Source organism: Stegodyphus dumicola, chromosome 6 (assembly GCF_044657685.1).
Source record: "Stegodyphus dumicola isolate Sdum_Otavi_A_Nest chromosome 6, ASM4465768v1".
Classification (NCBI taxonomy): Eukaryota; Metazoa; Arthropoda; class Arachnida; order Araneae; family Eresidae; genus Stegodyphus; species Stegodyphus dumicola.
Window position 1 is genome coordinate 11,243,172 of NC_140773.1, and position 26,989 is coordinate 11,270,160.

Here is a 26,989-nt window from a genome sequence, read left to right on the forward strand (position 1 = left end):
GGCCAAGTAAAGGCTTTTGTGAACCTCGCCATGAAATTTTATCATATTGTATGGGAAATATAAATTCCAGCAAAGAAAGTGATATAAAACTAAGACTTAACTGGGTCAAGACAAAAGAGAAGCACCCCAAAGTAAAGTCCCAATCACATGTGTTTCCGCTACTAGGGACTGGACTTCGAAAGGGACAATTTTTAGAACGTGCGCATTTCCACGAAACCTAAGTAGCTGGTCCCAATCACATCATATTTCGGCTACATGGGATTTAATGCCCAAAATACATGGCCAAAATACATGGCTACATGGGACTTAATTCCAAAGGAACAATTCTCAGAACTCACACAATTCCAGGAAACCCACGTAGCTAGGTTAACATTTTCAGTTACTACAAAGACTTGAATGCCAAACAGTAATCGATTATTGCTCAGATTGGAATCGAGTGCTTCTTCAGAAGCAGAACTTTTGTGTGATTGGTTGATGTCTACCCGGGACAGAGCTGCAGAAAAAACATTTTCGGCGAGGTTTCGAAAAATTCCACGTAGCCGGTACACTGTTTCCGTAACTAGGCAAGACTTCCAGCTGAGCTGTTTTTTTCTAGGAATCCTCCCATTTAAACCAGTGTTACCAGAATCTCGTTTCTCAAAAAAGTCCCGTCTAGCAGGGACCGTCGCTAGATGTGATAACCCTTTTAAGCATTAAATTAGGCAAAACAAAAGTCTTGTGTTTAACGTAGATTTTAGTGAAGACTCTACCGATTTCAAGGGCAAACATTTGCAGGTACCTCTTCATCAAGAGCAAAAAATTCGCAGTGAAGAGAAAGCCATGATTTTATTTATACCCCCAAAAATAGCAAAGCGAATACTTCATTTAAATGATTTTAATTCCAATCCAGTCCTTCCTAAAGCTTAAAATTCTATTAATTTAATTTTGCAGTTTTCGTTACTGTTTTTGCCGATAGATGGCACTACTTTCCCGTTTGCTTTACTTCTTTCGAGTATACAACCATAGTGTTCCATCGGTTACAGATTTCTTTGCTTCTGCCGAAGATTGACTTGTATCTGTTTGCCCTCCAAATCGAAAGAGTCTTGACTAAAATCTACGCCAAGCACAAGGTTGTTGATAAATTTTCTGGATAAAGATACCAGTATACACTGGTCTAAAACAATGGATATGCAAAAATATGCAAACGTGAATCTTTGCATTATTGAAAATATTTCTGTTAGTATGCGTCTACAACAAACAGTTTTGAAAATAAAGGCCAAGTAAAGGCTTTTGTGAACCTCGCCATGAAATTTTATCATATTGTATGGGAAATATAAATTCCAGCAAAGAAAGTGATATAAAACTAAGACTTAACTGGGTGAAGACAAAAGAGAAGCACCCCAAAGTAAAGTCCCAATCACATGTGTTTCCGCTACTAGGGACTGGACTTCGAAAGGGACAATTTTTAGAACGTGCGCATTTCCCCGAAACCTAAGTAGCTGGTCCCAATCACATCATATTTCGGCTACATGGGATTTAATGCCCAAAATACATGGCCAAAATACATGGCTACATGGGACTTAATTCCAAAGGAACAATTCTCAGAACTCACACAATTCCAGGAAACCCACGTAGCTAGGTTACCATTTTCAGTTACTACAAAGACTTGAATGCCAAACAGTAATCGATTATTGCTCAGATTGGAATCGAGTGCTCCTTCAGAAGCAGAACTTTTGTGTGATTGGTTGATGTCTACCCGGGACAGAGCTGCAGAAAAAACATTTTCGGCGAGGTTTCGAAAAATTCCACGTAGCCGGTACACTGTTTCCGTAACTAGGCAAGACTTCCAGCAGAGCTGTTTTTTTCTAGGAATCCTCCCATTTAAACCAGTGTTACCAGAATCTCGTTTCTCAAAAAAGTCCCGTCTAGCAGGGACCGTCGCTAGATGTGATAACCCTTTTAAGCATTAAATTAGGCAAAACAAAAGTCTTGTGTTTAACGTAGATTTTAGTGAAGAATCTACCGATTTCAAGGGCAAACATTTGCAGGTACCTCTTCATCAAGAGCAAAAAATTCGCAGTGAAGAGAAAGCCATGATTTTATTTATACCCCCAAAAATAGCAAAGCGAATACTTCATTTGAATGATTTTAATTCCAATCCAGTCCTTCCTAAAGCTTAAAATTCTATTAATTTAATTTTGCAGTTTTCGTTACTGTTTTTGCCGATAGATGGCACTACTTTCCCGTTTGCTTTACTTCTTTCGAGTATAAATACAACCATAATGTTCCATCGGTTACAGATTTCTTTGCTTCTGCCGAAGATTGACTTGTATCTGTTTGCCCTCCAAATTGAAAGAGTCTTGACTAAAATCTACGCCAAGCACTAGGTTGTTGATAAATTTTCTGGATAAAGATACTAGTATACACTGGTCTAAAACAATGGATATGCAAAAATATGCAAACGTGAATCTTTGCATTATTGAAAATATTTCTGTTAGTATGCGTCTACAACAAACAGTTTTGAAAATAAAGGCCAAGTAAAGGCTTTTGTGAACCTCGCCATGAAATTTTATCATATTGTATGGGAAATATAAATTCCAGCAAAGAAAGTGATATAAAACTAAGACTTAACTGGGTGAAGACAAAAGAGAAGCACCCCAAAGTAAAGTCCCAATCACATGTGTTTCCGCTACTAGGGACTGGACTTCGAAAGGGACAATTTTTAGAACGTGCGCATTTCCCCGAAACCTAAGTAGCTGGTCCCAATCACATCATATTTCGGCTACATGGGATTTAATGCCCAAAATACATGGCCAAAATACATGGCTACATGGGACTTAATTCCAAAGGAACAATTCTCAGAACTCACACAATTCCAGGAAACCCACGTAGCTAGGTTACCATTTTCAGTTACTACAAAGACTTGAATGCCAAACAGTAATCGATTATTGCTCAGATTGGAATCGAGTGCTCCTTCAGAAGCAGAACTTTTGTGTGATTGGTTGATGTCTACCCGGGACAGAGCTGCAGAAAAAACATTTTCGGCGAGGTTTCGAAAAATTCCACGTAGCCGGTACACTGTTTCCGTAACTAGGCAAGACTTCCAGCAGAGCTGTTTTTTTCTAGGAATCCTCCCATTTAAACCAGTGTTACCAGAATCTCGTTTCTCAAAAAAGTCCCGTCTAGCAGGGACCGTCGCTAGATGTGATAACCCTTTTAAGCATTAAATTAGGCAAAACAAAAGTCTTGTGTTTAACGTAGATTTTAGTGAAGACTCTACCGATTTCAAGGGCAAACATTTGCAGGTACCTCTTCATCAAGAGCAAAAAATTCGCAGTGAAGAGAAAGCCATGATTTTATTTATACCCCCAAAAATAGCAAAGCGAATACTTCATTTAAATGATTTTAATTCCAATCCAGTCCTTCCTAAAGCTTAAAATTCTATTAATTTAATTTTGCAGTTTTCGTTACTGTTTTTGCCGATAGATGGCACTACTTTCCCGTTTGCTTTACTTCTTTCGAGTATAAATACAACCATAATGTTCCATCGGTTACAGATTTCTTTGCTTCTGCCGAAGATTGATTTGTATCTGTTTGCCCTCCAAATTGAAAGAGTCTTGACTAAAATCTACGCCAAGCACTAGGTTAGTGATAAATTTTCTGGATAAAGATACCAGTATACACTGGTCTAAAACAATGGATATGCAAAAATATGCAAACGTGAATCTTTGCATTATTGAAAATATTTCTGTTAGTATGCGTCTACAACAAACAGTTTTGAAAATAAAGGCCAAGTAAAGGCTTTTGTGAACCTCGCCATGAAATTTTATCATATTGTATGGGAAATATAAATTCCAGCAAAGAAAGTGATATAAAACTAAGACTTAACTGGGTCAAGACAAAAGAGAAGCACCCCAAAGTAAAGTCCCAATCACATGTGTTTCCGCTACTAGGGACTGGACTTCGAAAGGGACAATTTTTAGAACGTGCGCATTTCCACGAAACCTAAGTAGCTGGTCCCAATCACATCATATTTCGGCTACATGGGATTTAATGCCCAAAATACATGGCCAAAATACATGGCTACATGGGACTTAATTCCAAAGGAACAATTTTTAGAACTCACACAATTCCAGGAAACCCACGTAGCTAGGTTACCATTTTCAGTTACTACAAAGACTTGAATGCCAAACAGTAATCGATTATTGCTCAGATTGGAATCGAGTGCTCCTTCAGAAGCAGAACTTTTGTGTGATTGGTTGATCTCTACCCGGGACAGAGCTGCAGAAAAAACATTTTCGGCGAGGTTTCGAAAAATTCCACGTAGCCGGTACACTGTTTCCGTAACTAGGTGAGACTTCCAGCAGAGCTGTTTTTTTCTAGGAATCCTCCCATTTAAACCAGTGTTACCAGAATCTCGTTTCTCAAAAAAGTCCCGTCTAGCAGGGACCGTCGCTAGATGTGATAACCCTTTTAAGCATTAAATTAGGCAAAACAAAAGTCTTGTGTTTAATGTAGATTTTAGTGAAGACTCTACCGATTTCAAGGGCAAACATTTGCAGGTACCTCTTCATCAAGAGCAAAAAATTCGCAGTGAAGAGAAAGCCATGATTTTATTTATACCCCCAAAAATAGCAAAGCGAATACTTCATTTGAATGATTTTAATTCCAATCCAGTCCTTCCTAAAGCTTAAAATTCTATTCATTTAATTTTGCAGTTTTCGTTACTGTTTTTGCCGATAGATGGCACTACTTTCCCGTTTGCTTTACTTCTTTCGAGTATAAATACAACCATAGTGTTCCATCGGTTACAGATTTCTTTGCTTCTGCCAAAGATTGACTTGTATCTGTTTGCCCTCCAAATCGAAAGAGTCTTGACTAAAATCTACGCCAAGCACAAGGTTGTTGATAAATTTTCTGGATAAAGATACCAGTATACACTGGTCTAAAACAATGGATATGCAAAAATATGCAAACGTGAATCTTTGCATTATTGAAAATATTTCTGTTAGTATGCGTCTACAACAAACAGTTTTGAAAATAAAGGCCAAGTAAAGCTTTTGTGAACCTCGCCATGAAATTTTATCATATTGTATGGGAAATATAAATTCCAGCAAAGAAAGTGATATAAAACTAAGACTTAACTGTGATATGAATACCAGTATACACTGGTCTAAAACAAGAGAAACCGTGTGATGTTAGTATGGCAATATTAACAACGTAAAAATTATTGATTCACATTTCGAGATTTACGTTTTGGTAGGCAATAGCCTTCAGGTGAAATATTAACTAAATGAAATTAAAATTATTTATCACTTTGAAATTCATGAAAAGCTTATTTACACGAAAGCTTATCCCAAATTAAATTTAAGCGGTTATATAAAGTTAAAAAGAATGTAAATATTAATAATATTCGTCAGCTCTAATAGAAGAAGTATAGAACAAAATCTAAAATTACTAACCTTTCCTTTGAAGTCTGAAATTGAAGATCGTAAAAGTTCTTTCAAATATGAATCTTCTTTAGACTAAAGGAAGAGAAAATAATAATATATAAATATTTTATTGTGCAATATATATTCAGTTAAATACTTATAATAAAGAATAACATGCATTTACCGGCATAATAGCTTTCTGACAAAACTGAAGTAGCACTAAAAATCTCTTATAAAAATTTCTAAAAGGATTAAGTCAAACCAGGGGATTTCAAACCCTGCTGTGATTCATTCGTATATATTTCATACGTAAATATGCGATGATTTGGGAATGATGCAGATAAATGTTGAAGTACAAAATTAGAAGCTTTTAGTCGTAGCAGATTTTAAATATTCGTTTGATTTTAGTTAAATATTTTGTGACCACAGACAAATTTGCACACTAAACGTGTCTGTTTCAGAACATCTAAGTAGGCCGAAGAGGGCAAGCAGAGTAGAAATGGAGATGCATAGTTATCCAATATGGAGGCTTAATTTAAGTGAAAGGTTTTGATTTCAAGGCATTTAATTGGGTAATTAATACAGCTTAAATTATTATTCTGTGTTTGAGTTTTGGCTCCATTTCGTCCCCGGCGCTATGTAAAAGTCTTATGATATGGATTAATCTAGAAATCATTCTGTCCAGAAAAAGTTGTTATAAACAATTGGTATTGCTTGTATATCGATTGTTCAGATATGTTATAAAGTATAAAAGAATTTTAAGGAAGATATTTTAAAAGGAACTATTCAAATTTGAAAGATTTTGCAGAGACAATAATGAAAATTATAAATACGAACAAAGATAGAATTGGAATTTGGCACTGAGACTCAGATTTTGAATTTTATGTGTTCTTCTTGACCACTCCCTTATTTTGATCACACGGCCGGCTTGTACAGGCTAGGAGAATCGGGGCTGTGCCTTGTAATAAAAATGATAGTGTTATAAGGTATTTCTCTCACCTTCTTAGCATGTCTTCGTGGTGTAGTGGTCAGCACGCTCGTCGCGTATTCGAGAGGTCCGTGTTCCAGTCCCGACGAGGACATTGTTCAATTTTTATCTCGTCTGCTTTAAAAAAAATACCTTATGCCTCTACAGTGGCGCCCGAACTAAAAAAGGTGGTGGTGGATGATGATTCTCCACCACCAGGATTTGGCGATTGGGTTTCCTAATCCCTAGTCGCCCTTTAAAAGGGGGGAGTATATAAAGTATTTCTCCCGCCTTCTTAGCATACCTTCGTGGTGTAATGGTCAGCACGCTCGACGCATATTCGAAAAATCCGTGGTTCGATCGCCGACGGGGGCATTGCTCATTTTTATCTCCTGCTTCGAAATAATATAAATGTCTCTATAATGTAATGCGTCATTTTCGTTTGCAGTAATCTCCAATGCTGTATACTCTCGTTCAGTCACTGTTCATTATTCAAACAAAGCATAGCGAGCTTATTTATAGATCCTACTGAAGTACGCAATCACTTCTCTCCTCTCCTCTCGCTATGTAGGCATGTAATTAACCGTTTGGAAGCTTCTCTATTATAATAATGCGATTTTTTTCTTCTTGGTATGCTCTAGAGCCGGTTTTCGGCCAAATCTGTCTCAGCCAGTTTATGCCATCTTGATCCATCCAACGCCGCAGTCCTTCACCCATTGACACCAACGTTCTTCATTCAAACAAAGGTGCTGGTCTTCCTCTCCTTCTCTTTCCCTCTGGCTTTTGGAATGTCACTCTGTTCACTAGATATTCATCTCCATAAATGTGTATATGGCCTAGCCATCTTAGTTGAGAGGCTTCAATAACTTTTTTATTGGGTTGGAACATAAATAATGGCCGTTTATGTTGTGTTTAAAATTACGCGGTAAAAGTAAAATATACTGGCATAATGTTTTGTATTATTCGAAAGAGAATCTTTCCCTCTACAAGATGGCGTATTTGATTTTTCTGTCTGAGGTAATTTTTGTTATTTTTCAAATCCTTAAAATGTCAAGTCGACAAAAATAAGCATTGTCGAAACCTTTTTGCGTTTAATCGAGGCGCCAAAGCTGCAGAAGCTGTCAGAGAGATATGTGAAGTGTATGGAAAAGGTGCAATACCAGAACGAACTGCAAGAAATTGATTTGCCAAGCTCAAAAATGAAAATTTCGACCTCGAAGACGCTGCTCGTTCCGGACGACCCAATGAGTTTGATGAAGAGCATTTGAATCAAATTCTGCACGAAGACGAGCGTCAAACCACTCGAGAATTAGCCAAACGACTATAGTTTCGGCATCTGTAACCAACGACGCTAACCAACGATCTGTAACCAACGACATTTGGTTGTAACCAAATGACTATTGTTTCGACATCTGTAACCAAACGACTAACCAACGATCTGTAACCAACGACATTTGGTTGTAACCAAATGACTATAGTTTCGACATCTGTAACCAAACGACTAACCAACGATCTGTAACCAACGACATTTGGTTGTAACCAAATGACTATAGTTTCGACATCTGTAACCAAACGACTAACCAACGATCTGTAACCAACGACATTTGGTTGTAACCAAATGACTATAGTTTCGACATCTGTAACCAAACGACTAACCAACGATCTGTAACCAACGACATTTGGTTGTAACCAAATGACTATAGTTTCGACATCTGTAACCAAACGACTAACCAACGATCTGTAACCAACGACATTTGGTTGTAACCAAATGACTAGAGTTTCGACATCTAGGTTCTATGAGTAAAGTCACAAAAGTCGGATATTATTCATTAATGTATTGCTTTTTGTTTTGTTAAAATAAAAATTTTTAAATTAAAAAAAGGCAATTATTTATGTTTCAACCAAATAATATTTGGTTTTCTAAATTATTGCTGGAGTTCAAAATTATATCACATTCTCTACACTCCATTTTCCCTTATTTGCTCCAAAAATTCTTCTCAAGATCTTTCGTTCAAATGCCATTACTCTATTCTCATTTGCTTTATTCACTGTCCAACACTCACTTCCGTAAAACACCAACAAATCTTACTAAGGTCTTGTGCAACTGTATTTCAGTTTTACTGCTTAAGTATTTTCATTTAAACTGGTTTCGTAATCCATAATTAGATATGTTAGGAATATTGATTCGGTTTTCAATTTCAATAGTTATATCATTATTATTATTTACAGTTGTACCCAAATATTTAAATTGTTCCCAGCCACCTCAAAAACATAGTCATTTATTTTCGGTTGTATCAGGTTATGTCTTCGGTTTGTAACTGTCATGAACTTAGTTTTTTCTTCATTGATGGTCAAACCAATATTATTTTTGCGGACTCGAGAGCAAAAAAAAGCCTCAGCTAACAGTGTGATTTGCGTATATAAAACTTCGGGATGCTTGTAGACCACTAGTGTTGTTCCAATCAAGAATGAATTCTATGAAATTCGTCGTTCAGAAATAAAATGATTGTTTTACCTATCAAGATAGTTATGTTTCTCCAGTTATTTTTACAACAGTTTCAAGTTATCTTCTATCACACATCGTACTCGTATGCGAGCTAAATCTCTTTAAATCTTGCTCACGATTGCTAGTTAATTTGCTTCATCTTCTGCAAAATTATTACAAATTATGTATTGAAGTCTACATAAATTCCAAGTTTATGAAGTCGTAATTTTTTAAAAAACAATAGAAAAACTAAAAGTAAAAATTTTTCAAAAACTTTTATTTTGATTCACTTCAAATTACTATGAACGCTGAACACAAAGGCGTAAATTCTCACAGTGGTCTCGCAGCACTCAAAAATAGACTGAGCTGAACTCAGCTCTGAGCTAAATCGAAAACAAATGCTCTCTCTGGTCTTAGATAGTTTCCGAGAAATTTCCAGTACTCATTACAGTTGCATGGGAATCAGACCAGTTACGCTTACATAGGGTTCGGAATGAAACGTTTCCAAATAGTTGCCGAGATTGGCGATTTGCGCCGAATTTGGTGATAAAAATTAGTTGCGAAAACTAAAGTCAACTTGGCGCTTAGCTGTTTACCTCAGTGTTAAATAGAACCTTGTTTATCCTGCGATGTTTTGTTCTCTTCAGGCCTTTCATGTTACATTATAAAAGACACTACAATTTACACATAATTTCATCAAAATTATTTACGTTATACCAAATCCGTAACATCATAATTTAGTTTGTAATAGGGTCAGTTTGCATGTCTACCAGACATCAGACCACATATCATAATGTAGTTTATAGGATTATACTAAAACTACGAAATTACGCAGGGCCGATCCTAGCGGAGGGGGAGATGGTGCACAGAACGTGGGCGGCCAAATATAAGGATATACGGTCGACGGTCTTGGACCGGTACTGATATTACGAATTCAATGACTAAAGATCATGGACCTTGATCTTATGTTTCTTATAAGGTCCATGCTAAAGATGCGCCAGTTGAAGAGTTGGAATGTGGAGTAAGTAAAAATGTGGAGGAGGGAGGATGAGCAAGTATGACCCACACAAATCCGACTGCAGGTATTTTGGGTGGACTGGATGAAAGCATAGTTAGTGCCCCGAAAAATTAACCGTCGTGATTCAAATTACACAGTGGAACCTCGAGATGCGAGTTTAATTTGTTCCAGTATTGAGCACGTATAGCGAATTTCTCGTATCTAGAAACAAACTTCCCCATTGAAAATAATGAAAATCCAGTTAATCTGTTCCGCATACTCAAAAATCCCATTTCATCTTCAGTAGACGTACCTGTTGTTTTTCGGAGAACGTCCAACTACAGATTCTTAGTCTTAGCGCAAATAATAGCTTCCGATACCGAATCGCTTTTTAACTGCTTTCTCGTTAATCCAGACCAACAACAACTTTTCAACATCTTCTAGGAGTTTTGGATGGGGCTTGGAAATAACGGTAACTCCTTTGGCAACATCAAGTTTCTTAATTTCTACCTTCTTCTTCAGAAACCACAGATCGTTGAGGTCGAACGGCCGTATATCTTTGCCAGTTCCATCACTCTTACACCACACTTATATATGATTTCTTTCGTAATTTCAACGACTATGGCTTCTTTTGTTTTCTTTGCAGCACTTTCTGAGGCAACAATCTTCTTGCGATGCATCGTGAAATAATTATTTTCACGTTAAATGTAAAATCAATGAACTCAGAAGCGCACAAACACGTAGATTAAAGAACACTGACTGAGTGCCATCAACCAGGCTCATTGCTCGAGTCAATGCTCCTATTTAGAGACAAATGTTTCGCTCGTAATTTCCTAGTATCTCGAATCTCTCGTATATGGAGATGCTCATATCTCGACGTTCCACTGTATGCTTTTATTTAGTTGTCACTTGCGATAACAACTTGTCTGCTGCCCTTTGCCAGTATCCTAGGCAGCTGCCTCTGTTATTCTGTGCTTGGAACAAACGCTGAACCCACGGTAGGGCACTATATAGGGCAGATAAACTGTTAACCTGCATATACATCAATAAAATAAGTTCCATGTCACTGCTTTTTGCAGCATTTTATATAGAATCTGAGGGAATGTTATCAAGACTTGCGAACTTGTAGAGTCATTAGGATATTTTTGGAAGCCAGAGAGATGAAAAAGAAGCAACCTTCTTCGCCGGGAATCGAACCACGGACCTCTAGAATACCGGCCCAGCGTGCTACCGTTACACCACGAAGGCACGCTAGGGAACTGGGAGAAATACCTTATAAACTTATCAACGTTATCTAGGGTGTTGGCTACTGAATCTGAAAAAACTACGAAAGTTCATTTTCGTTTAAACTGAAACTTATAAACCGTTTTAAACACCACATTATATATTCTTATTCAGAAATTTATGAATTGCTCTAAACAGCTCAGCTTTTGCTGCACATAAAACCAATTTTGGATTATTCAGTTTTTTTCTATTACACATGCATATTTCATATACGGCTAACCGGGAGTTCAGTGCAAGTTTAAAGATTTTTTTCAAATATTTCATTTCCTTAACTGTTCAATTTCGTTAGCTATTTTAGAAAATAATGTTATGTAATGGAAGATTAGCGTAACAAACCTTAAAATGCTTTTCAATTACTCATACCTCAGCTAGAGTAGCCTTCAGTATTACTCCGGTATCAAAAGATGAGCTAGGCTTTGGTTCCAAAAGGATCTAGAAGTAAAAATTATCATATATTTACTAATGTCATTCGCACTAGAACTTTTATACATTAGCAACTATGCAAAATTACGTATCATAATTTAGCAGCTGTGAAGAGATAAACTGAAAAAAATATATATATAAACGTCATTCACAAAATATGTAAGCAGTCAGTCGCTTGAAACAGTTATTTACAGAAAAGAAAAAATCTAATGTGTGTCATCCCATGACCTCCCACCAATTGTATGTAAAGATGTAGTATTCTCGGAATAGCAACAAGTTTTAAGTAAACTATCATTTTCACTTGAAGTAAACTATCATCTCCGATTGTTTCCAGATGCATTTAAAGATATCTGTAAAGGAATTTTTTTTAGGAATACATTCGCCAGCACGCCCCTCTACAAAATTACTTTATGTATAAGTCTCGAAAAAGAATTTTGCGTTAAATCACTGGAAAAGGCTGGATCACTTTTCGAACTGTTGCTATCAAATATTATCAAACTGTATTGTTTTAAAAGAAATTAAATAAAGAAGAATGTGCATGAATTCAGGTACATTTCTCGCATTGTGAAAAAACGACGGTACCTAGCGCCATCCAGTTTTAAATAACATAATCCTCCACCCAAACATGGGCACTTGAAAGCCCAAATTTTAAATTTGTTTTATTTACCTATTTCACATTTTGTAAAACTTTAACGAATTTTTGATTAACAAACTCAACGATTTCAAAGCGAGCAATGGCAACACTGTACGGAAAAATCATTTTTATATGCAGCGCGCGAGACTGCGTATCAGAAATTCTAAAGATATGCCCTTTTTTAATAATTTTTAATATTCGGTTGAATTGAATTTTATGTGGTTTAAGTGCAAAGAACATGATATTTAATAAATAAAGATAACACACAATACGTTAAAAAACATATAAGTATAAAATCTGAAAGCTTTCAGATTTCTTTAAAGTTTTTTTTTACATCTTGCAGCCATACCAACGAAAAGTCATCATTGCTATAATTTTCCAGGAATTAATATCTAATTATTTTTGCTTATGTATCTAAGTACTTGGACAAGCGATAAAACTTGAAGTAGCATGACTTCTTGAACTATTTTAGCTTTAGTAGTTACAAATGATAAACATCTTTAGAAATCTTAGTCACTTCTAGCATTTTCATGAATTCTGGTTTGTGTATTTTCGAATTTAAAAATCATGTATTTGATGATCCAAAAGAAACTATTATCTTAATTAAAATAGTAATCGGGCATCACTGAATTTCATCTGGCCATTAAAGGAAACATAATATTTAAAATTGCAAACTACAGTACCGATATTACCTCTCTTCTTTCTTCTTCTGTTCCACCGCTTTCGATCTCTGATGACTCTCTGAAAAGGTTATATTCTGGTAAATATGAATATGCTTTTAGGATCAATGAAACAAAAGTTAAATACAATGTAGGGGAAAACAAGGTATTTCATGACGCTGTACATTTACTTAAAGTGCTTTTAGATTTTCAAAGATGTCTCTGTGACTGTACTGATTCTGTGTCTTTCTTCTCTGTAACTGTACTGATGTTTTACTTTTTATTTAACCAAAAAATGTTTGTTTAAGCTTTAAAATAAATATTAAGAAGGCCAGTGGTCTGATTATTTTTCCATCTCGGAATCTCGCTTACGTTACAACCTCCGCGATCTCAAGCATGTCAAGTTCTTATAACAAGATATTTTTCATTCATATCATACACCTAGCATTTGTACTATTAGTGTCGCCATCTATCGGCATCTTATTTAACCAAAAAGTGTTTGTTTAAGTTTTAAATAAATATTAAAAAGACCAGTGGTCTGATTATTTTTCCATCTCGGAATCTCGCTTACGTTACAACCTACGCGACTTTCAAGCATGTCAAGTTTTTATAACAAAATATGTATGTTTTTTTACATATTTATCATACATATCATATGCCTAGCATTTGTGCTATTAGTGTCGCCATCTATCGGCGTCTTAATAAATGAACTTCTTATCAGAAAGTGAATTTAATAATATTACATTGTACATATGTATAATACATCATGATTATCAATTTATATCCTAAATAAAAAACATTCAAAAAATATTTCTTAATAAATACGTTACAACCTCCGCGACTCTCAAGCAATTCAAGTTTTCATAATAAAATATGTATGTTTTTTACATATTTTTCATACATATCATAACCTAGCATTTGTTCTATTAGTGTCGGCATCTTAATAAATGAACTTCTTATCAGAAAGTGAATTTAATAATATCACATTGTAGATATGTTTATAATACATCATGATTATCAATTTATATCCAAAATAAAAAACATTCAAAAAATATTTCTTAATAAATTTGTGTCAGATCACACATGAAATTTGTGTCAGATCACACATGAAATTCGGAAATTAAAAGATTTAGCACCGAGTAAATATCATTTGACATCTTTGAAAAAAGTCACACTAAATTATGATTGCACAATCATAGCGAAATTAGATTTTAATTGTATTGAAGATGGATATTAACTTACAAAAAATATATTAGAAAAGATTCTTAATTTTATTAAATACTTATTATTTTTTTACTTTAATTTGTAAATAAGTATACGTTTCGTAAAAGAAAAAACGTATTAACTAAATTTACAATATATAACTTATAGGCAATATGCTAACTGTAATAAAAACCAAAGTTAAAAAGTTTCATAATAATTTAGCTTTATTGATCAAATTAATGTAAAGAGCAATGAATAATTATTAATGTATAAATAGTAACTGTGAACTGCTTACTACATTGATTTTAGAACACGTTGGAGAATAATGTATCCGAGTACCTGGTTGTAAACATGTAATCGAAGATTTTTATTTTTTTACACTTAAACTAACTGTACTTTTAAGCATCTCAGTACAACATTCTCGAAAGAAATTTGAGTTCATTCAAAATCAATATGTTTATTTTCATTTATGAGGAAAAGTAATCGCAAATCCACAAATACTACGAAAGAATGCTAAATAAATCACTTACGCTAAATTAAAACAAAAAGATGGACAGGTCGTCATCACAGATACATCTTCCATTAACGGAGTTTCTTCTTCTATCCTGTAAATAAATAAAAAATATAGATAACACGTCACAGTTTCGGTACCCAATATTTTGGAAGAATCTGGAGAATCAATGTTAATAAGAATAAACATGTGGTCTCTCTTTACTGTGAAGAGGAGCTAGAGAGGGAGATTATCTTTAAAGAATTTTGCTGTTTAAAGAATTTCGCCGGGATTCGAATCTTGAACAGAACTACCAGTGTTCAGCTACTTCACTGCTCGGCTGTTGGTGGGCCTCAGTAGTGGAGCCAGTGATACACAGAAATTAATATCGTCTGCTATAATGACCCACAGATAAATACAGTCACGTTTGTGAAAATTGCAACACCATGAAGGACTTACGCGAGTGAGCTGAAATTTTCAGGAAATGCAAAGTAGCGCATGATATGCAAATGATTAGAATTGCAAATCCGTAGCGCATGCGTATGCTGAGCAGCGCCCTCTGAACGGCTGATGGATCCGAATAAATAGACGGCTGTAGCGAGGCGTGTATGGTTATCGGTGGTTATCTGCTAGTGGTAAACGTTAACTCAATCTGTACTTATGCCTCGTCGACGAAAGAGAGCGAGATTTGAACAACTTACAGAGTTTGAACGAGGGAGAATCATCGGCCTTCGTGAAGCTGGATTGTCGTATCGTGCAGTAGCCTCTCGTGTGCAGCGTAACAGCAGCACAGTGATGCGCGTTTGGAAGCAGTGGACGGACGAGTGTCGGACAACTCGGAAATCCAGGAGTGGACCCCGAAATGTGACGTCAGCTCGCGATGATAGACACCTGGTCCGCATGGCGCGGACGGACCGTACAGCTTCCTCTAGACAATTGGCAGCACTGTGGTCAATAGCTACAGGTGTTTCATTGTGTGCTTCATCAATTCGTAGACGTATGCTGCAGTGTGGACTGCGCGCACGGACTCCTTTATACAGGATCCCCCTAACGCACGACCATCGCCGCCTGCGGCTACAATGGGCCAATCAGCATAGAGACTGGCGTGCTGATTGGCAGCATGTCGTGCTTTCTGACGAATCCCGCTTTAATTTGTGGTACCATGATGGCCGCATTCGTGTCAGACGCTATGCCGGTGAACGCCACCTTCCGGAGTGCATTATCGAACGCCACAGTGGACGAACACCCGGAGTTATGGTCTGGGGCGCCATAGCATATCATAGACGATCTCAATTGCTACGAATTGTGGGCAATCTGAACAGCAACCGGTATATCCGTGAAGTTCTACAGCCCGAAGCTGTTCCCTTCCTTCAAAGCTTGCCAGGCGCTGTATTTCAACAGGACAATGCCCGCCCTCATACTGTTCGGATTGTTAAATCCTTCTTTGCAGCGCAGCAGGTACAGCTTCTTCCTTGGCCTGCGTGTTCCCCGGATATGTCGCCAATTGAACATGTGTGGGATGTCATTGGTCGGCATCTTGCTCGTGATCCTCGTCCTGTTGCGTCTGCAGACGAACTTTGGGTACGCGTACAAACGATATGGAATGCTCTTCCTCAGTCAGACATTCAAACTTTGTTTGACTCCATGCCACGTCGTGTAGCAGCACTTATTGCGGCGCGTGGTGGCCACACAAAATACTGATTCTGATCTCTTGTTCTTGTTTGTTTGCTTTGAACATTTAATCATTTATTTGTACCACTACCACTCAACTGTGTATTAAATTGCATTCAATTATGACGATTCCTTCTTGGTGTTGCAATTTTCACAAACGTGAGTGTAGAATGTTTAAATGGGAAAAAATGTTACAAATTATCGTTTTGATATTAGTGGATTAAAGGAAATTATAAAAGACCTGTTTGAAAAGTAAAGACTGCTAAACTTCATACACCGTTTCATAAACAGGTTGACCACAATTGCATTAAACGATAACTAGGTGAATAAAAATTTATTTATAAGACCTCTTATGCACAAATATTGAGTTTATAGGAACTTTTCTCAGAAACCACATAAGAATTTTTATATAATAGAAAAAAAGAAGTGAAGAGTTGATGCAGACAAGGTTGTCCAATATTTGGCCTGTGGTGGTCTATATTGGAAATTTTCTTGATAATAGATACCATCAAATAGTAAGGATCTAATGAAAAAGCAGAGTTGCAGTTAATTTTGGTGTTTGACTACAAATGTGGCATTATGCAGTTTACAGTCTATTTTTAACCTATCAGATGCTATTTGAAGACCAAATGCTAATGAAACACAAAAATAAAATCTCCGCAAGTAACAAATAGCCGAGGGCAGCAAAATGGATGATATTTTTCCTCTATAGACCATAAGATGCAGTTTACAGTCTATTTTTAATATATAGACCGCATCTGACCTGCCAAAAGCTATTTGAAGACCAAATGCTAATGAAACACAAAAATAAAATCTCCACAAGTAACAAATAGTCGGGGCAGCAAAATGGATGACAATTTTTTCTCTTACAAGAAGGGTTCCAATGAAAAATTTGACAATTTCGATAAACAGATGCGAAACTTTTTCCAGGGGGAAATTTGAGCATCAGACCACAGAAGTATTAGATTTTAGTCTAAATGCTTCACAAAATCTAATATGCATTTAATAGATTAGCACAAAAAAAGTGATATAATTTATCTTCATAGTTATTGTAGGTTTGTTTTGTCCCGTCTTTAATGCAACCGTTTATCATTCACTTTCATGCAGAGTTTTAAATCAGAATTGTGCCCTAAGTTTTACATCGGGAATCTAACTTTTTCCACGAAGTTTTTATAATAAAAGCTTTCGCACTGTTAAACGTCAGTGCGTTTCGTATTAGAATGCACAGAAATTTTCTTGATAATAGATACGATCAAATATTAAGGCTCCAATGAAAAAGCAGAATTGCAGTTAATTTTTGTGTTTGACTACAAATGAGGCATTATGCAGTTTACAGTCTATTTTTAATATTTTTGCTTTCATTATACACTCATTTTCAAAAGCAAAGAAGCAAAATGAAGAAAGTGACAGGTATTGAAATGATTAAAAATTCAAAGCCATAGGACGAATCCATGGCTAGCAATTGTCCATTGAATGCTCAAATCGGTAATTGATGAACTCCCCTCGCAGCGATGCATGTTCGTAAACGTTGAGGTAAAGGGTGATAAAAATACCTGATCTCTTCCTAAGGTACATTCTGCCAGGCATACCTTAACTGTTGATCCAAATCTACGATATTTTGAGGTGACCGAATCTGGCCAACCATATCTCATACATGTTCGATTGGCGAAAGGCCTGGTGACCTTACTGGCTAAGAAAGAGTATCGACAGCTCGGAGACAGTACAGGGATATGCGAGCTTTATGGGATCTAACATTATCCTTTTGAAAAATACTTAGCTCGAGCGTGGCGTACCATGAAGGGAAACGTAAACGTCCGCTGGATGTCATCAGCATGTCGTTGACCATCTTTAAAATATCACGGAAATGCCTTCACATAAATCCTTTATTGAATTCAGCTTGAGCATCTTTATCATAGAGGGGGAAGGAAGGGTTTACTTAGTTCTTCCAATATTATGTATTTAATATCATTGCATTAACAACATATTGTTACGTTTTTCTTCTGACCCCAGTTGTTACGTTATTTTCTTCCTTCACGTTCGTACGGCTTCGTGAGGATTTGGAGTGAATAATGACAATACTACTTGATGAAGTATCTAAACACACTTTATTGGCCAGTATTGTCAGGACAACTCCAAAGCATGTTTTTGCTCCAAACGCGATGAACTACTATAAACACGCTGACACGATCCGCGACACAGCCTCCAGGTTATCAGGCTATCACGGTGGAGACAGCTTCACCGCAAAGCACCAGAGTCCAGCTTTCGACTCTTCTTGGTCGTTCTCGCAACTCCACGTACTCTCGAGATTCTCCACGCTACAATTCGCGATGCACTCGACGACATGCAGAGCACAGCTTCGAACTCTTCGGTTAAGTCGTTCCCGGAGCTCAACACACTCACTCGGCGATGCACTAAACGCGATACACTAAGAGACTCTTCGATGCACTCGATGACCCACTCGTCACTCGCTGCCCGGCTGGCAACTCGATCGACTCCGCACGGACTGACTAACTCGAGACTAACTATCTTGCACTCAAGACGAGGCACTCTCTGACTCGCCCTCTCGATGAGGCACACTCACACTGACTGCGGACCAGCAGGATTTATATAGCTTTCGGCTTGTGTTCGAGAACATTCTGGGCTAAACTGGTAAGAATTCGTTCCAGAAGGTGCTCTCTCCGTACATGGAATATCGCCGATTTTGTCGCCAAACGGGCGATTTCTCGCCAAATGGGGCAACCCTGTCTTCTTTTATCATTTTATGGCAACCCTAATCCTGCTTTGCGGGGAAGCTATCTCACCGTACCAGTACATTTCGTAACAATATGTTTTAAAACCCTTTTCAGCAAGACTATAATTTACATGGCATTTATTTGATAATAATGGAATTCACTTACTCAGTTAAAAGGTCTTCTACAGTTTCCTTTACGCCTTTCACTGTTTCTTCGTCGTAGTCATCATCGCCGGTTACTTTTCTTGTCTGCAGAAAATATCGCAAAATATTATTAAACACGCTTGGAAGAAATCTCTAAAGAATGAAAAATACCATAAACTGTTAAACTTCCGGTTTTAAATTTTGATTTCAAAGACTGAAACAAGTGAATTATTTTAATACTGATGGAAAAAGCGTTTCGTTAAACAGAACTGCAGTCAGAGGTTTCAGTTTATGTGCTTGTTTGTATTGTTTATAATTTCTAAAGCTAAAATTTTATGCCAAAAAATATTTCATGAATTATTTTCAATTATCAACACCAGAAACCTGAAATCGAAGCAAACCGCTTTCCTTTCTAGCTTTAAAAAAAAAAAAAAAAAAAAAAAAAAAAAAATCATTTGAAATTTTCGTTTTGGTATGCAGGCGATTCTCGCTATGGTAACTACTGGTTAAAATAGTAGTTCCCTACAAAAAAATCATCAAGTTAAAAAAATCATCTACGGATGAGAGTACGTTAAATCGAGTTTCATATTATCATGCAGTTCCTGCTCGTGTTACTCCAGATACAGTGACCGATATGAGAATTTGTAATCGATGGGTCCAGGAAGGTCTCACAGAGAAACTTGCAGGATCTCAATGATCCCAGCACAGTTCTTTGAAAAAGATATCCCCCCGAGACAGGGCAAGATAGAGAACCCCCCTCTTGTTCCCGAGGTAGACCAATACAGCCCTCGAGAAGAAGGCTACCTTGTCCACTGCGCTGTTAAAAGGCCGTTCACACTGGGGTTTATGTGTGAGCTAACGGAGACAACTGACATAGCCGACCCATCTCCAAAACCAGTTTTTCTCCATAGGGCTGCAAGTTAAAAAATCTGAACTGCAGGCATAGGGGAGCTAGTCTACACACGAAACTGACTCCGTTAGCTCCGATAAGCGCCGTTCCCACTGGGGTTTATCTGAGCTAGATGAGTCAGTTCCATGTGCCGACTAGCTCCGTTGTGTCTGCAGTTAAGATTTTTCAACTTGCTGCCCTATGGGAAAAAACTGGTTTTGGAGACGGGTCAACTACGTTAGTTGTGTTCGTTAGCTCAGATAAACCCCAGTGGGAACGGCCTTTAAAATTTTTTAAAATTGTTTTAACTGTGTTTGGTATTCTATGTTTTGGTACTATTCCGTTTTGAGGACCGTAAAAAAATTTCAGCGAAAATGTATGCGCAAAAGCGCCAAATCTAGCAAACGCGCCCATTTAACAGTGCGCCAAATCTAACGTACGCGCTGATTTCAGATTGCGTAAGTTTATGGAGTTCTATATTTCTCAAGACGCCATTGAAATACTAGTTTAATTTTTAAATCCTTTTTTATGATTTTAAATCCTTTTTTGATATCTCATGGATTTAACAACTTGGGAATTACCCATGACGATATGTCTGCAATAAAAATTTTGGGTAAAGTGCAGAATCGCCCACTGCTTGACGCGTTTTTAAGAATTGCACATACTCGGTATCCATGTAAACATCGACCTATTTTCACTTAAAAACAAATCCCACAAATTCACAAAAATGACACTGCGCACACCCTTGACTTTACCTATGCACACATCGACTTATTTTCACTTAAAAAGTAAAAGAAAATTGACAAAAATCCATTTGTTTTTACCCTTGTAAAAAGCGGCAAACAAATAAGTGGGCGATTCTGTATTTTACCGAGAATTCTTTCAAAGAAAAGGCATCATTCATTATAGAAAATTATGTTTGAACAACCAACGAGATGAAACTATGCTTTAGCGATAACTCGGTAGCGAAATAGCGATGCAGGCATCCATTCGGTTATGTTTAGCAAATTTGATATAAATTATAATAATAAAAAAAGTATTATATGAAATTAACCTTTCATCTAAATTAAAACATCGATCTTAGATAGTTATTTACTATTATACTTCCTTTCTTGCGTTAGGGTTGCCTCAATTATTTTTGGCAGCACTGCCATCAACAATAGTTTGGCAATTTTTTACGGCCCTCAAAACCGAATAGTACCTATGTTTTTCTGTATTTTTCAATTTTTACTGAAGATTTTTTGCGTTTTTATGAATTTTTGCTTTGATGCGAAATGAGAACTGAATTAATTGAGAAATATATCTCTAATGAAATTCGAGGAACTGAGTTTAAATCAAATGCAGCAAAAAATATGTATAATTTGATATGCCATACAAGAAAGTCAATGTGGTGCCCACATCAGATTTTTTGATCTCATATTTCTTTAAATAAATGTGAGGAAAGCTCTGAGGCTTGTGTTGTGGGAGCTAAATACTTAAAAATACATTATACTCGTAATTAATTAGTTATCAATTTCTAGCTTAGAATAGGAATATACTTTTTTTTGGACTTGATTTAGGTTAAACCTTAAATAAGCCACACATATTATACAGGACTAATCTTGATGATCGATGTCTGTGACTTCAAATAAAACTCATGATTATTTGAAATCCATCCACAGTGATAAGCAGTTATCAGAGCCAGAAGTTTCTGAATAGCTAAAATTATCAGCCTGGCATCAAGAACAAAGTCAAAATAGCAGCCAATCGGAGAAAAGGTAAAAGCAATCTCAAAATAGAATTTGTTAATTAAGACACAATAACACGCCGAATAAATACTAATTCAGAAGTCAAACAACAAAAATCAGCGTTATATTTACAAAATTTTCACAGGACTAGTTTCGATGGTTTTACCGAACCACCATCTTCAGCTGCAAAACCGCAAATGAACAAGATAGGAAATAATGATTAGATAAGATAAGAAAGCCTGGACAAGAACAAGCAAGTGGTGCCATCTGTTGGTGAAACCAGAACTAAAACATAATTTCTTTAAAGGCCGAAGGCAAATTTGGATTGGATTCTTGTTCATTTGCGGTTTTGCAGCTGAAGATGGTGGTTCGGTAAAACCATCGAAACTAGTCCTGTGAAAATTTTGTAAATATAACACTGATTTTTGTTGTTTGACTTCTGAATTAGAATTTGTTATTCAAAATTTGAAATGGGATCATCATGAAAACTGATATTCTGTCTTATCAGTTTTCCTTATTTCCGGAAAGAAATATTCGTTTCATAAAAGTAGAATGCATATTTGTTTTACAATGCAATTTTTTTAAACAGAGACTTGTTAGTACTTTTAGTACCAGGTTTAGTTTAGTTATTTTACTTGTGTTGCAAAAAAATTTGCAATATTATAAGGTATTTCTCTCGCCTTCTTAGCGTGCCTACGTGGTGTAATGGCCAGCACACTTGGCGCATATTCGAGAGGTCCAAGGTTCGAGTCGTGACGAGGGCATTGCTCATTTTTCATCTGTCCTGCTTCGAAAACTAATGTAAATTAATGAAATCATTAACCAGTAATGTATATTATCCCTTGCGTTTCAACTTCGCTTCTGTAGATGGTATAAAAAATGTATGTGCAGGAATTAAATTTAATTAAAATTTGTTTTTGTTTAATATTTTCAAAATCCTTTTTCATATTTGCTTGGGTACGCGTTTTTTTATTAACTAAATGTAGTCAGATTTAGTTGTAAAAAATTTCGGTTGCAATAATGAAAACATTTACCTCTATCTGCTTGTCAAGTTCAGGGTAATACCACGTTATCATATCTATGAACTCCATATCTACAGTCTGAAACTAATGAGAAAAGAAAACTATTGGAATGAATTTCAATTAATAACCTATTCTCTTGTTGTAACCATATTTGCACATGACACTGAAAATTCGGAATTCAGAAAATTACTAAATAAATATAAATATTTTAATACTAAATTCAGAATTAGAAAAAATGCTTCGGGTTTTATTAGAATTATACTTTTTATCTACATTAAGTTTTTTTCAATATTTTATGACTTGCTAAGTAGATCCTAAGATTCAATAAATATTTTTTATAGTATTATATTTTTCAACTAATATTAGACGCACGCATTCTTACAATAAATGTTTGGGTTGAAACTTTAAAGAGTGGCGACACTGCTGCATATATACGCCACGAAAAGGAAACAGATGGTTCTCCCTTACATCACAAATTAATTGCCCAGTAACAGTGATTAAGACTGCTGAATATTGGGAGTTCGAACACACGTGAACGAGCTGGATGCATAGTTGTTTTCCGTGGTTTTCTTAACGTATTATGTGAATACGAGCCAGTTTCGATTGGAAAGTTCTCCCCAATCCCTTTGCTTCTCTTAGGTAGTTATCCTTGATGTGGCATGCCATATTCAAATAACCTAACCTATCACAGGTTATTGAACCTAACTCACAGTAAACGGACTCTTTCAGTCAAAGCAGTATGTGTTGCGAAAGTCAGTCTTCCGTATGTGTTGCGGAAGAGAAGAGCGAAGAACGTACGTCTCATGCGGTCTTAAATTTTATAGCTATAGTGTTTTCGAAGCAGGATCGAAGCAGGAATAGCGCAGTTGTAGGAAATTCAGAAATGGCTACAATAAAGTGGTGTGCATATGTCTTTTGACAGCGAAGACAGGACTTACATTGTTAAATGGATGAGACATAGGCTAGATGATATGAGCAAAATTTGAAACGACAGTCGAAAAAATGACGTCATTACTGATCACCAATAGAACTCAAAACTTCAATTGAGTCACAACAATATGAAGATTAAGGAGTATTATAGTTCATTTTTGGAACTTAAGTTGTGACCAGCTTTGTAAAACGAAGTGGCGAAGGAACCGAGCTCCTCCCATCTTTTGCAGGACAATGCTCGGGTTGGTTAATTTATTAGCTCTTGGGTTAATGTTTTCTCAGTGGGTCTAATATGTGCTTGATTATATATCACTCTCTTCTGAGGTTAATTTGTTTCTCCAGTAGGGCTAATAGATGCTCGATAATCCACTATACGCTTGGAATTTGTCTTTGTCAATACGTTTCCTTTCCTAAGGAACTACTTCCTGTGATTTGTGTTTGAACTGTTGAAGATATTCATTCTTCAAGTAATAGACCGTTTCATCCAAACCATCAACAGAATAGGGGTTGCTACAGGTATGCTACGAATTTCACATCCCTGGGAGGCAGTTGCAGGGCAAGATGGTGGTAACATCGAAATCCAGTACAAATTTCACATGGGTAGTACTTGTTTTATGTCCATATATATTTGCCGCTATTAAAATTCAACCTTCGTAGTTTTATTTCTTTAATTAGACATCATCAAAGGAAAACTACACCTGTTAGCATCACGTCCTTTAGATATATCACGCTACTATAACATCGTTTTGTTTATTAATTAAACAACACATGTAGTAAACTATGAAAAGTGGTTCACCTTTAAAAAGCTGAGCAAGACATCTATAGATGACATTAGCTTTATTTAGAAAATAGATAATGTGGTCAACGATTCTAAAATTTTTCGAAAGCTATATTAATCAGTTTTAATATCAATTAAGAAACTATTTAAAGGTTTTTCATGAACAACGTGCTTAAAAAGATGAAAAGGTGATAAACCTTTCTTGGAGTGTTTTTAATAATGATATTGTTACGAAATGTACAGGCGCCGTAAGATAGCTTCCCCGCAATGCAGTTTTAGGGTTGCCATAAAATTGCAAGGGAAGGCAGGGTTGCCACATTTGGCGAGAAATCGCCCATTTGGCGACATAATTGGCAAAATACCGTGAACGGATGGAGAACCTTCTGGAACGAATTCTTACCGGTTTAGCCCAGAATGTTCCCGAACACAAGCCGAAAGCGATATAAACCCTGCTGGTCCGCAGTCACTTAGTGTGTGTCTCTCATCGAGAGTGAGTGTGTGTGCTTCATAGAGTAAGTGCCTCGTCGAAAGGGCGAATGAGTGTGCGAGTTAGTCAGTATTGAGTGTGTGTCTCGTCTAGCGAGTCAAGCCCTGCGGAATCGATCGAGTTGACAGCCGGCCAGCGAGTGCCGACTGGGTCGTCGGGTGCACCGAAGGAGTCTTTTAGTGCATCGTAGAGTTTTGCTGTCGACTGTGCTGAGTCTACAGCTATTCTCTTGTGTATCGTCGAGTGCATCGCTTGGACAGTCGCGGGAGTACGTGGAGTTTCGAGAACGACCAAACAGAGTCGGAAGCTCTACTCTGGTGCTTTGCAGTGAAGCTATCTCCACCGTTATTGCCTGACAGTGTGAAGGCTGTGTCGCTGATTGTTCCAGCGTGTTTATAGTAGATCTTCGACGACTGTAAAAAGTGTTATTGGAACTGTCCTGATTAATATTAGTTAAATAAAGTGTGTTTTGATACTTCATCAAGTGTCGTCGTTATTCACTCCAAATCTACAAACCCCGTACGAACGTGAAGGAAGTAAATAACGTAACAACTGGTGTCAGGAAGAGAAAAACGTAATAATATACAAGATAATCCCCTTAAAGGGCCATAACACTTCACACAATCATACATGGTTCAAGAACGAGCTGGCTAATTTAAATTTCAGTTTAAAGCAAATCAATACTATAAAAAAGCTAATGTTTTTTATAAAATATACAAAATGGTATTATTAAAAGTCCACTTTTTTAGCGTTGTTAAAATAATGGCATTTAAAACATTAATCCAGAAGTACGTTCCAAAATTCACAGTTTGCCGTGTTCTTTCATAATATTTTTTTAATAAAATAATATGTCATTCATAAGTTTAAAACGTGCTACAAGCTAGACAGAGCCATAAAAATGGTGAAATACAGCAGCAAACTCATGCAAAATTAGCTTTTTGGAAACGGTACTACTGTGAAGACATACTGACGATAATAAAAATAGGAATTTGTAGGAATATCATTACAGTTAATGTATCTTTCAGTTTTAATACTATCGAATACTGTAATTTACTCATTGTTAAAAATCTTTTTGAAAAATTGATGTAAGCGCTAACGATTTCATTTATTACGATTGTATAACATTTCATTAAGCCATCTTAAAAATTCATTTTAAAATTATCTTCTGAAATAATTAGTCAACTTTGAACTTTTTCTGTGCATACTACAGACACAACTTTTCTTTATTTTCTGTCTAAGACTGGTGAATTTAAAGTTATATGCAGAAAAGGTAATGTAAAATTATTACACAATTCTCAACAATTGTCTAAATTTAAGAATTTTAAAATAAAGATTATCCGAGAGACGATTTTTTCTGAATAGTTTAAAAAAATAGAAAACAAGATATACCATACTTAAAAAGAGTATAAATTTTTTGCTACAAATACCTGCTGATTGTAGATATCCAATCCGGATATAATATCAAGTGTATTTGGATCAATGACATTACTTTTCTGTTCTGAAAAAAAAAAAAAAAAAAAAAAAAAAAAAAAAAAAAAAAAACAAGGCAAATGTTTGTAAGTTATTCAAGAAATAGTAGAATTAACTATTTGGCGAATGTTTAGGTGCTTGTAAAAATTCTTATTGGAGACTGAAAACTTATTTCCCGCCATAGTAAGGTGTAGTTCGGTCCGAGGTTCGAATCCCGCGAACGGGCTGCTGCATGGGTGTTTTCGTAGATTTTCCCATGTGTAACGTGTATACCAGCCAGTTTCCCTTAGAAAGTCCTCCACGAAGGCATCCCTTTCCTTAGGCGGATAACCCTAGTGTGCTTTGCCATAATTAAATACACCACCACCACCGTGATGTAATTGGAGGCATACTCGATGCGTATTCGAGAGATCCGGGTTCGACTCCCGGCGAGACCATTGCATATTTTTCACTACTTTTCGAAAAACGTAATGACTCTACAAGTGGCGCCCGAACTAAAAAAAGGTGGTGGACGACAATTCGTCACCACCAGGATTTGGCGATTGGGTCCCCAGCCACACTTTAAAAGGGAGACACTTTATAAGGTA

General features: G+C 36.4%; 1 protein-coding gene across 3 annotated transcripts in view; it reads right to left on the reverse strand.

Annotated features, from left to right (window-relative positions):
- The window catches only part of LOC118194589 (uncharacterized), a 290,113-nt gene that overhangs the window by 21,339 nt on the left and 241,785 nt on the right, over nucleotides 1-26,989 (reverse strand). For 2 of the 3 annotated variants that reach the window (XM_085818112.1, XM_085818111.1), the window contains 6 exons: nucleotides 26,360-26,430; nucleotides 19,122-19,204; nucleotides 14,594-14,668; nucleotides 12,885-12,942; nucleotides 11,508-11,576; nucleotides 5,442-5,504 (listed from right to left, as the gene is read on the reverse strand). In XM_085818112.1, coding sequence (XP_085674238.1) covers nucleotides 5,442-5,504; nucleotides 11,508-11,576; nucleotides 12,885-12,942; nucleotides 14,594-14,668; nucleotides 19,122-19,204; nucleotides 26,360-26,430 — 419 coding nt within the window. The remainder of the gene's footprint in view (nucleotides 1-5,441; nucleotides 5,505-11,507; nucleotides 11,577-12,884; nucleotides 12,943-14,593; nucleotides 14,669-19,121; nucleotides 19,205-26,359; nucleotides 26,431-26,989) is intronic. The other variant, XM_085818113.1, reaches the window with a different exon arrangement.